We start from the raw sequence: 12,673 nt of genomic DNA on the forward strand, positions 1-12,673 counted from the left end.
CACTAAACCTAGAGCTAGGGTGACCAGCAAGCCCCAGCAATCTCTCTGTCTCAGCTCACCTCACCCCCTCATCACTAGGGGTTACAAGCACACATGATCACAGCCAGCTTTTGAGGTGGACTCTGGCATCCAAACTCAGATCTTCATGCCCATGCAACAAGCAGTCTTACCTTCTGAGCCATCTCTTCAGCCCCCGGGAACGATCATTTACAATATATTATTTCTCTGCAATCTTTACAGTTGTGCACATTCCAAACCTAATGCTGAAGAACATCACCAAACATGGTTTTCTCTACTTTATCCCTCCCCATCTCAGTGGACCTGACTTTGCTCACCCTCTAAGGCAGAAGTGCCGCCAACACCATCAGCCACAATGGACACCTCTCCCTGACAATTATGGCATTAAAAACACTATTGTGGTTTCAGTCCTAGAATAAAATACATATCAAAGCACAAAGAACTATAGAACATAGATATGTTTTACATCAAGATAAAAATAGCCTGTGATAAAGGCTCCCAAATAAAAATGAAAGAAGAAAGAAATTGGTAGAATATTTTTATGTGCAAAGTAATGGATTTTCAACTAACACATTGGCATCAAATCCACTGTTCCTTATTTTGCAGTTTTATGCTTTCTCTTGGTATATAAATTTGTCCACACACACATAGAATACATTTTTTAACTATATAAAATTCTATTGCTGGGGCTGAGGATATACCTCAATGGTAGAGTACCTCCTAGCTTTTTACAAAGACCTGGCTACAGACCCCTGTGTGTCTCCTCTCTATACTATATGTGCATATGTGTTATATTACACGTGTCCAATGAATACAGATGTCTCTCCTAATTCCCTCTAAAATTGTTCTTTTCAATGAGAATTCATATCCCATTAATATTTTGGGGGCTGGTTGCAGTATTACTACCTGCACGGGGTTCTTTGGAAGAAGGATGCGCAATAGTTTCAAGCTCCCTGCTTTTTCTATCTTTTGTCACAGCATCTGAGGACCTGCTGGCCCCACCTCATGACACCAGCACGGACCTCACAGAGGTGATGGAGCAGATCAACAGCACGTTTCCCTCTAGCAGCTGTGAGTAGGAATGACTGTGACACCACCGCCGCAGGGTGTCTGTCCTGTGTCCTTTCTCTTTCTCCGCACATAACGCTCTGTCTTCTTTGGTGTGATAACAAAAGCCAGTGGTAGGAGCAAGATGGCAGGCTGTTCTGAAATGATACAGGCATATACGTTGACAAAGAAAATGGAGCCCCACAGAGACATCAGACAGATCATGAGATGCAATGAGTGTATGATCTCGCTCTTGGAGATTTTCCCACATGGCTTGTAAGTGACTAAATAAAGTCCAATAGAAAAATGCCTGCTTTTAGGACAAAACTTCCCATAAGTGCAGGCTATAAGAAACTTGTGCAACTTCAAAGAAGAACACTGAGTGGCGTGCCAAAGTAGGATGAAAATAGCCTTTCAAAGGTAACTCCCTAACTTCCCTGAGACATATTGTCAGATGTCTTCATAGTCAGGCTCAGAAAGAAATTATTTCTGGCTTCCCCTCCCCTTTGGAAGGGGGATTTTTTTTTCAGAAAATAAAATAATCATCGTGTAAAAGCCAAACAATTCACAGGGTCACAGATTATGAGTCTGAATTCTCCATATGAACAGCCAAGAACCAGAAAGTCGCCCAATGAGAGCACTCCAAATCCCAGGGGAAATTACATAATGATTTTAATCAACTGAGTTTTTTAAGTGGTTTCTCTCTGGCCTCTTGCTACCTTGCAGACTCTGCTGGGCTATCACCTTAGAGACCTCCGTGGTCTCTCAGTTCAACAATGATCTGCTTGTGTCCATAGCCACACCACTTTAATGTTTCAAATACTTTTAAATATTATTAATGTGTCATTTATAATTCAGGGGTGAATCCTCTCAAACTAATGTTAAAGCTGGCCAGTCAGTAAACTAAGATTTTTGTATAAATCTCAGGCTTTCATTTCACTGTTTATTTCAGCTCCATAGAAAATTCCATCCTAAGTGAGAAAAAAAAAATATCAGTTGTTGATACTATAGATGAACATGTTAAAGCTGTTATATTAATTGTAGTTCAAGGTTGAATTTCTGAATTAAAATTTCTGAAAATGATTACCTTTTTTGCTCTGCTTCCACCTAAATGCATTCATCATTTAAAAACAACTTCTGTAAATTGAATTCTGTTTAGAAGTTTTTATTTAAATGTCATGCTGGACATTTTCAATCTAAAAATCTGTTGGCAGTGAAGTCAGAGTAGGAAATATGCTAAAATCTATGCTTTGTAATAAATACAAAATGTATAATTTCTGTATTGAAAACGTTGTGCCACAAGTGCAGGATTTTTATTTTTCAAGTTTCTTTTTCTAAAGCACTTTTAAATCTTTCCCAAAGCATATTCTAATCTGTATATTTGATTTTAAAAAATGTTCATCTATGCCTTAAGACAGACTATAATGAAAAATAAAAAAAATTATAACTGTAGAATAACATTGAATCTTCAGAAGTAAATGTTGCTGCCTTATGCCCTGACCCCTGATGCAAATATGTAATTACCATTGTTTGGGGACAAGATGAGATGTTCACAGTGATTGGTTCCTGAGATGAGGTTTAGTCTCTATGGAGACCACACTGCAGAGGGTAAACCCTTCCCCTGCCTTGGGATCTCTTTACCTATGAAATCATCTATCTGTGACATCATCCTCAATGTTCACAGGGTAATTTATAGAGGCTTGCAATTCTTTCAGAAGAAACTGTTGGTATTCTCCTTAAGTCTACATCCAACAGTGTTTATAATGTTGAAATTTTCTGTGGATGAGCACTCTTAGTCATGTGTGCTATTATGAAGAATTCAACTACCTCTTAAGTAAGAAATGGTACATGGTATATTTTAGAATCCTGTGGAATTTACATGCTATTTGTTTTACTTCTGAAAATGGCACTGTTTGCTCTTTTTCATTACTTATATTCATTTTTTTGGATGACATAAAAAATCTCCAAGATAGGGAATGCTTTCTGTTTTGTTTGAAAAAGGGCTTCATTGCCTCATTTATAAAATTGACACATATCTCAGAATTCTGCCGAAAATTATTAAATCATTTCAAATTGGTACAGAGTCAATTAGTGCATGGCATAGACCTGGTACCTAATGCACACTTCCAGACCATGTAGTCAGTGGTTTGCTGGGATGATAATATTTCTAGCTGGAGAGGTTTAATGACTGAAAATTTCCCAGTAGCACTTAAGAAGGTTTTGCAGGATTCATTAGTTTTAATGCTTCTTTGAAATTGCTCAGTTAGCAAATATTTTATTAAGGCTCTACAATTCCCAAAGCTTATTGACCACCTTTGGAAGTTTATCTAAATAAATAGGATTGGCACCCTCTCAATGCCAAAATGATCTCCTGAGTTTCTGTAACTAAGGAGAACTTTCAATTTGCTTGTAGCCAGTGTGTGATCTGCATGTTAATGTTGACTTTTGATCCTTTGTGGATTAAAAAATTTGCATGGCTACAAATGAATTTCCACTCGTGGCAATTTTGGAATTAAAATGAGAGTCTGTATTTATAAATCCTAATTGCATGAATTGCCAACTTTAGCAGATTTTTTAAAACCATGTCTGCATGGTCTTGTGTATAAGACTTTAAAATTCTTGCATTTTAAATTAATATTGCAGTTGGCCCTGAGGGCATCTTTGAATTGTGGTCTTTTAAAATGGCACTGCATCTCAGCACAACAAGGCAGGCATCACCATCTCATCCTGACTAAGAATTAGTGAAATTAGTGAATGGAATTTAATTTGTGCTGACAATTAGCCAGTCACATAGTAATTCTACTGAAGACTATAATCATTTCTTTCTTAGCATAATATAGTTTTCTTATGTTGTTTAAATGTATGGAATATTTATAGTGAGTTGAGTAATTTTTTTGCTGCTGGAACCAATGCTTTTAGAATTATTATTAACCTATAGGCATATTTCCCCCGTGATCTGCCTGCATGTGTCAAGCTTGAATGACATCTATCAAAAACTCAAAACTTACAAAAGTACAATGATTTCCTAATTTTCTTTTATATATATATACAGTTTGTTCAGGGGATCTCCTACAGCCTTTTATTTGATTAAGAGAGATAGGAAGGCAAAAGGATTAGACTTCTGTCAAGGGTTTGACTATCATATATTCATTATTTACGAGACAAGCATGACTGTCTTTCAGATGGAATGTATATGTAACCTGTCCTTACTAGCAATTCAATTCAGCTACCCTGGGGTAAAGCTCACATGCTTATACAGGTTCACTCTTTTTTTTTTTTCTCTCTCTCTCTCTCTGATGGAACATACCTTTAGGACTGGGCTTGTTTAGCCTAGTTCTTCTCCCAAATCCTAGGTAGGGCTCACATTTTCCTTCCTGCTCTCACAGGGAGGTGCCCCTCTCGCCTTCTCTTTTTTCCTCACAATGACCTAGCGTGGACCACTGATGTCTTTTCTTCCTCAAAACAAAAACAAACAAACAAAAACAGGAAAATGAGAGAAGGAAAACATGCGACATGATTAGAGACATTCCCCATTTGGCCAAGAATAGATACTGCCATCATCAGAGAGCAAATCTCCTTTCTTTTTCCCTATGCTGTGTCTGATTCTGCCGTGAAAGCGTCAGATATTGGCAAGCTTAGAGGACATAGTCAATGGCCTTAGGTGACATAGTCAATGGCCTGTAAAACGCAACTGTGAATAGCAAGACTTTAGTTACTGTTCAGGAAAGAAAAACGGGTCCTGAGTCATGTCTCTGGCATTGGAAGGAGGTAAACATCCTACCCAGAAGGCTGTATGAATCCTAAACTTTCTAAGGTTACTGTGTGGGCATTAAGGACAATATACCACTTCTCCCTCTTGTAGGGGACAGTCACCCAGATTTCCTCAGGAAGAGCTACTTATTCCGAGATTTTTTTTAAAGGATTTATTTGTTCTTATTTTATGCGCAAGAGTGTTTTGCTTGCCTGTATGTCTGTACCATGTATATGTAGTGCCAATGGAGGTTAAAAGGAGTCAGATCCTCAGAACTGGAGACATAGACTGCATTGGGTTGCAATATGGGTGCTAGCAGCCAGTGCTCTTGACTGCTGAGCCAAGCATCTCTCCAGCCCTGGGATCTTTGAAAATAGTATAAAGCAGCAGTTCTCAACCTGTGAGCTGAGACCCCTTTGGGGGTCGCATATCTTATGTCCTACATATCAGATGTTGGGATTATAGTTCATAACAATAGCAAAATTACAGTTATGAAGTAGCAACAAAAGTAATTTTATGGTTGAGGGTCACCACATGAAGAAGTATATTAAAGAGTCACAGCATTAGGAAAGTTGCGAACTACTGGAAGAACTGTCTAAAATGTGGATGTGGACAGTGGTCTCTTAGGTCATTACTGTTCTCCTTCAGGGGGGCTCTGTCCGGCTCTGTAATCAGCTCTGTCTGCTAGGCTACACTCTGTGTAATCTTTCCGAATTTCTTTTAATGGAGATCACAAGAATGAGGGACATGAGGATGATCTCAGTGAAAGATAAGGCTGACAATGCAGAGAGCTAGAAGATTCTCAGAAGTGCTGGCTCTCATTAAGCCCACGACATCAGCTTCTCTGGGGTGGGCTCCATTAGGAAGACACTGAAGGGTCCTCTTAACTGAACCCATGGGAGGCGTTCTTATTGATCCCAATCCAGAAGACTGCTGAAGAACAGATTAGCCCTTTTTTCATTGACGGCAAACGTATAACCACCGTCTTCCCACAACTTCCAGGCAAGAGTGAGCCACAGTTGACAGAAAATACATCGCCTTGAAGGACTCTTTTGGTCAGAATTGAATTGTATATTCAATACAATATATAGGATCTCCTCTGTACTTATTATTCATAAGCCAAAAAAAATGCATGGCACAGTTTTAAAATGAAGTTTTTTTCTTCAGTATTTCTTTTATTTTTTATTAACATTTTTTATTTATTTTACATACCGACCACAGTTTCTCCTCCCCTCCCCTCCTCCCATCCCCTACCCCCTGACTCCCATCTACCCCCTTTAAGATTTTTTTTTAACAAAACTAAGAGCTTCCTGAATGTTTTGGTGCATATGCTTTTAGAGAGTTAGCATGTGTTTTGTATGTTTTTTTTGGTAGAATGTTTGTATTTTAAATCACATGGACTATGAGACCCTTACTGAGGAGACTAGCTTTGATTAGAGCACTTGACCAGAGGGTTGGCTGGGGAGGCTGGCCCCTACCTCTCGCTGGCACTCCTGTGAGGACAGAGCTGCTCTGTCCCTCTGAGGAGCACTCAGCACGTTTGCATGCATGAGGAGGGGAGCCACAAAGCAACAGTAAAGCCCTCAATTGATTTCTTCTCTCTTCTTTTCCAGCAAATGCCTCCAGCAGGCCACAGGTAAGAGCTAATGGCCCGATTGACTCTACTGTCTCGATTCCGACCCGGAGCAAGCACATTCCCAACTATTGATTTAGTCCTGCTTCATTCTCCGTACAAATGAGTAAATCTGCTTGATGTTTAAGTGTTACCTGATTCTATACAACAGATTGTTGTTGCTCTGAAGGTGTCAGGCAGGGAAGTGGGGTTCCCAAGCCAGATTCTGCCAGGTACCCAAAGTCAGACGCTGGATCTCTGCTGTCATTCCATGCTATCTACTATATAAAGCCACTCTGTATAGATTTGACTGACCTTTCACCTCTCATGTCTATTTAGGGTCCCTGTCCCAGAACTCTGACTTTAAAGTATGTCTGGTACCACAAGGATAATACCGAGATCAGTACTCCAGTGAAGGGGAAGTTGCATTTTTTTTCATTAAAAGTATTTATTGAGCGCTTCTAGAAGCTGTAGCCAACTAGCTATCAGTTTTGTTTGATTTCCTAGGAGGAACTATTAGTTACAATATACCACAGGGCCACAGAAAATCTTTGGAGAACATTTTCTTCCATGAATTTATTAGTCTTTTCAAAAACAATGAACATTGTCTCATCTTATTGGCAAGCAGAGCTGGGGTCTTGGCTAGAAGACAAGTATCTGTGAAGCCAACTGGTGACGCAGTAGGGGGAGGTAGCATCTTCTTCTGACGCCTTCTGTTGTCCTGGGAAATTGGAAACAAGGATTATAAAGGGAAGTGAGACAGCAGAAGGTGATTTGGAGGTGTAGAGAGAGACGGGAAGATGTGGTCATGTGCAGAGGAGCAGACACACCCCTACACAGAGTGTGACTGGGGTAACTCTTAAGGACACCCCTTTGTATGCCGGCCATCCCTAAGGTTGTGTTGACCTCTGTCCACAATGAAGTTCATGAGCAGAAGCAGCAGAGGCGACTCATTTTGCATTAACCCATTTTGACAAGTTGAATGTGTTAAGCCCGTTGAGTACAATTATTGAAGAGAAAAGGCAAAGAGGTGATTTTTAAGGATTGAAACAGAGTCTTGAGTTCAACTGTGAGGGAAGTGAGGACATGTTCTGGGCAAAGATGGAAGAAGGAGAGGCAATGATCTACATCTTATGCTGTCAGAGGATGGGTGAAGTTACCATCCTCTGCAGAAGTAAGCTGAAGTTAGAGATGGCTACCAGAAGGTGTGATGGCAGAAACTGAAGTATTAGAGGGGCCATAAGCAGAAATAATGGTTGGATTTGGATGTTAGTGTGAATGGCTAAAGAGGGTGGAGGGTAGGGCCCCTGGCAGAGAGACCAGAGTTTTGGCAGATTCATGCTCATGGGTGTTAAAATTTTTAAGCTTTACAAACAGCCTCAAATTGGGTGATATTGAGATATTTGCTCCCTGAGAAATGAATGAGCATGGCTTAAAGGGCTAGTAGATGGCTGCACAGTGGGTTACTGTACTCTGATCATGTGCAACTCCAATAAGCATCTTAGGGAAAAGAGGATGAAGTGAACCCTGAAAGCCCCTGTCCAGCCTGGTCAGAGGCTCATGGTGGTATGAAGCAGCATGGAGGGAAGAGTTATAGGGATCTTACAGGCTATCCAGAGGCTGTGTCTTTAAGAAGAGCTGGATGCTGATCCAAGTCAGTAGTGAAGGAAGTGTTCTGGGATGAATAGAGGGTGTGGGCTTCTTAGGTGATGGGCCATGTGACCCAGAGAGTGCAGAAGGACAGACTGAAGAACTAGTGAGGGCAGGGCATGGCGACACATGTAGGAGTGTGCAGATCTCTATATGGTACAGAGCAGAGAGGATGGCGGGAGAAACAAGAATCAGGGGCATGTAGCAGAACTGGGAGAAAGGCCAAGGGTTCAGTTCTGATGGCTCCCTGGTGGGGTCGCGGCTGTAGAGATGGAGGTCAGGAAGGGAGAGGGAATCTTCTTGTCAGTCCTCAGACACGTTATGGCACAAGGCACATGACTTGAAGCAGAGAGTGAACTTGGCAACCTTCTACTTTGGTATTAGATTTGATGAAATTGAGTAGATGAGCTATATTGTTCTCTACTATAAAGCAACCTGGTGGGCGCGGTAACTATATAACTCTTTCTAGAGGTCTGTGTACAGTGCAAAATGTATAGTGCAGAAGCAAGTTTGATGGCGAATAGGCTTGAAACAAGACTCAACTGACTTTTAGTAGACCTGGAAGTAAAAGAGCCCCTTGGGGACCTTTGCCAGCAACTAATTTATGAATTCCCTCCAATTCCGGGGAATCAGTTACACATCAAGGTCTTCCACAGAATGAGAAGTCAGCGTAGGCAGGGGATCTTTACTAGGAGTCCCCAAAGAGCCCACGTGATTCCACAAGGCATGTCTTTCCTTTAGGTTATTCCATTTGGAGTAATTTGTTAAAAGTGTCTAATTTCAATACTTTTAAAAGTCCAGTTGCTTGCCTTCCCCATGGAAACTGTTATGTCATTTCCATAGATCTTCGAGCATTTTCTGTTAAATGGACTCCTCTGTACATCTTGGATTGTAATTCCAGTCTCCTCCTCTCTAGGACAGAGAGGTTGGCTTTATCAAAGTGTCCCTCTCTAGGAGTCCTCTCCTAGTTCCCCAGGAAGACTGAGGTGCGGTCTTGGTAGTCTAACACGTACATCATTGTTACCTTCCCCAAGATCTCTCAATTTTTACCAGCCTTGTTTTCCAGCCTGGGCAAGAAAAAAGACATCTGAACACCCTCCCCCACTTTATGTTGATGTTGACTACTCTAATGAAAAGCTGACCATGTGACTTCAGGGTGGAAGGAAAAGTCCTCATCCTAGGGAGCAGAAGTCAGATGGGCAGTAGGGGGCCCCTTTGAACACAACCATATAAAGTTGGGTTAGTTCTGAAAGAAGCCCTATTTTTCCTTGTAGACTTGACAAGTCTTCATTACCCAGACAGCCTTTTGCAAATGCTGTTCTGACCTTGGTGTTTTCCCTTGCCACAGGCAATGTGAAGCATTCATCTAGCCAACCAACACTTCTCGACCTTCAGTATTGCCCTCTTCTGCAAATGCCAATTCCAAATCCCATTCAACCTGAAGCTCCGTGGCTCCATGACACATGCTGTTGAGCGTTGACTGTGTGTTCTACTGAGGGAGTGAAACACTGATTATCCAAAGAGAAGAGGATATTTTGTTTTTATAATAACATATATTATTGTTTTCTTCTCCCCTTTCTATGCAACTGTAAATTAATGAACACAGAAGTATTTGGGAGGTGGTAATGCATTTGTCACTGATTTGTATAATATATACAGCCGTGGGAAAGTGGGTGGGGGCTTTCTAATGAAACTGTCTTTTTAATAACCAAGAGAAAAATGGCATAAGAATTAGACCACTTTGCATTATTACATTCCTTCTGCTGTTCATATTAACCTTGTACAATAACTTCATTTCTTATTTGACTATTTTACCATTATATTTTTTGGTTATTTATAATTCATCAGCCACACAACCAAATAGATTCTGTGTATTTGTTTCTATGATTTGGCCAAATTAATAAGTTCATATATTTGAGACAAATATGTATGTGGAGTAGGCAGCAGTTCTGGAAATGCTATTTAACTTTAGTTGACATCACCCACTTAAACCTCTAGTAACCACTGGATGACTCCATTTAGAATCCTGTGGACTAATTGGCAAGGCTGCTGGGGTATTTTTCTTCCTGCTTTTTATTCCTTTCTTGTAAGTAGATCTTGATGTCTTTATTTATTTCATCTTGCAGTCTTTCTGATAAAGAAGACTATCTTGTAATAGTTTCAAAGATCATTTTACCAAAGGTTGCCATTTAAGCATATTTTCATTTTGACTCAGAAACAAAAGTTGGTACAACCTCGCGTACCTTCCGCCTTGGTTTTCATCATAAGATACACAGTAGACTTTTTCCCCTTTTTCCATTGTGAGACTAGATCACATCATGGTCTCCAGTTCCCTTTAAACAGGATTTAATTGTTGTTTTTGTATTTTCAAGTCCCTTGTAAGTTTTGAAAGCCCCAGTTGTTTCACTTATGAAAGCAGACAGACACTTAGTGCCTGTCTCGTGGGAAACTTTGGGGCAAATGGACAGATGTCTCATGACCCCTCATGTGACCAGTAGCACATCTGGGAAGGATGTCAATCCAAGCCTATACCACTGCTTCTCCAGAATGAAACCAATGCTTAGATGATTGTACCCCTGCCTCTACTTCTGAGTACATTCAACTAGATATTTGGTTGTTTTTTCTCTCTCTCTTTATTTTTTAATTTAACATTTAATTAATTACCAACTGTAGAGAAACCAAAAATAAAAGCAAAGGTAATATGTTTTGATTCAAACATATGTGCTTTTAAAACATCAGGACATGCTAACTTTGGGTTCTCTTTCGCTGGGATCTGGCTGGAAGGAGGCTGAAAGTCAGCAGTTGCTATTCTTTTAGGATTGGTTGGGTGGGTTGGGGGGCAAGGGTATCTATTTGCAGCATAGATATTTTGAGAAGAAGAAAATTGTTTTATATACGAGGAGAGCCATGATCACCTTTCTACCTCAGGACCACCTTCCTTCATCGTGTTGGACATAGCTTTATGTGCCGCAGTGTGCAAAGCCTAGTGCTTTATTCAGGCCATTTCATACCCAAGAAAGCACCTATTTAAACAATGTCAACAGAAAACTCCCTGAACTCAGAAGCCCCGGTTGTAGATTTGGTGTCTTCCTTGTTCTTACTTTGACAAGTCGTGTACTCTTTTTTTTTTTTTGTTTTGTTTTGTTTTCCTGCCTGTATTTGTATGCAAAATGAATTCTATCTGCTATTACAGAAAAAGCTACACAAAACACTACATTGTAAGCTTCTGAATAATAAGAGGAAATATATCGCAGTAACCACAATGAGAAATAAGTGTATTGTTCTTTTGAAATACGTGGTAAAGAACTAATCACAGACTGTCATCTAATCTGGTTACATATTGTATTTTTCATCCTGAATAAAAGTAATTTTAACACAAAATGACTCTGCTGTTTGGCTGTGTTCACTGATGGAATCTGGTCTTTGAATGTATATGATGAAAGCAAACTGTAGAGAGGCCTATATTCTGATAAATCTACATATTCTAATCCAGTCTTCTTCCACTCATTATCCCTCTCTTTCCTTTCTCGCACATACATATGTGTATCTATTTCTCAATTTCCTGTACAGATCAAAATCTTGTTGCTAGGGGAAATGGCTGTTACAAGTATATCCATGTAGTGTATTGGGCCTTCATTTGAGAGAGCAAATCCACTTTCATCACCAGACTGTCTCAGTTAGCTTTCTGTTGCTGAAAAGCAACCCCATAACCAAGGCAACTTATACGGGAAAACATTTAATTCAGGGACCCACGGTTCCAGAGGGTTAGAGTCCACGATCATTGTGGTGGGAAGCATAGCAGTGGGCAGGCAGGCGTGGTGCTAAAGAAGTAGCTGAGAGCTTCCATCTGATGGGCAAGCACACAACAGGTAGAGGGGTGGGGAGAACTGGAATGGCAGAGGCTTTTGAAATCCCAAAGCCCATCCCCAGTGACACACCTCCTAGTCCTTCCCAAACAGTTCTACCAACTGAGAACCAAGCACTCCACATATGACCCTCTGGGGGCCCTTCTCATTCAGACCACCACCAACTCTCAAGTCATCTGCTCATTGGTACTGTTGACTTGAACCAATCTGATAACAGATACAATTTGCTTCTGAAGCTCTCCAGTATGAAACAGTGTCAAGAACTGTGTTACTTAACAACCTGCCAAGAATTAGAAAAATTCCCCCATAATGTATCATTGGAAAAGAGAACAGAAACAATCCAGTGACCTAACATTTTAAACATCTTGTCTACCATGAAGTATCATATGTTAATGATTCCTAAAGAAACTTTTGGTTTCCAATGACTGATTCGTCACTGAAAAGGGGAGTGACAAGAAGAAGAGCTTTGTTTCTGTATTTAGCCTTCACCTTACTATGTGCCATTGAAATTCTAACTGTACTTTAAATAAAATAGTTGCTCTCAATATTTATTTACTATTTGAGCAGACTGGCTCTTCAAATACTCTCCCATGTGATTAGTCTAAAACTTAGTGAAGATACACCAAAATACTGAAACCTGCGTGCTGAATGCAAAACCTTATTGACTTGGTTACTCCAAAGCTCTTGTTAACTGACTGGGCTTGCTGTAGGGGCTGAGTCCACACTATC

General features: G+C 40.2%; 1 protein-coding gene across 14 annotated transcripts in view; it reads left to right on the top strand.

Moving 5' to 3' along the window:
• Utrn (utrophin) overlaps positions 1-11,459 on the top strand; it is a 507,746-nt gene extending 496,287 nt beyond the window's left edge. For 9 of the 14 annotated variants that reach the window (XM_076552746.1, XM_076552748.1, XM_076552747.1 and 6 more), the window contains 3 exons: positions 997-1,089; positions 6,430-6,555; positions 9,427-11,459. In XM_076552746.1, the coding sequence (XP_076408861.1) occupies positions 997-1,089; positions 6,430-6,524 (188 nt within the window). In that variant the 3' untranslated portion in view covers positions 6,525-6,555; positions 9,427-11,459. The remainder of the gene's footprint in view (positions 1-996; positions 1,090-6,429; positions 6,556-9,426) is intronic. The other 5 variants (XR_013045087.1, XM_006984429.4, XM_076552751.1 and 2 more) reach the window with 1 other exon arrangement.
• Positions 11,460-12,673: the final 1,214 nt, after the last annotated feature.

Source organism: Peromyscus maniculatus, chromosome 16, assembly GCF_049852395.1.
Source record: "Peromyscus maniculatus bairdii isolate BWxNUB_F1_BW_parent chromosome 16, HU_Pman_BW_mat_3.1, whole genome shotgun sequence".
Taxonomy (NCBI): Eukaryota; Metazoa; Chordata; class Mammalia; order Rodentia; family Cricetidae; genus Peromyscus; species Peromyscus maniculatus.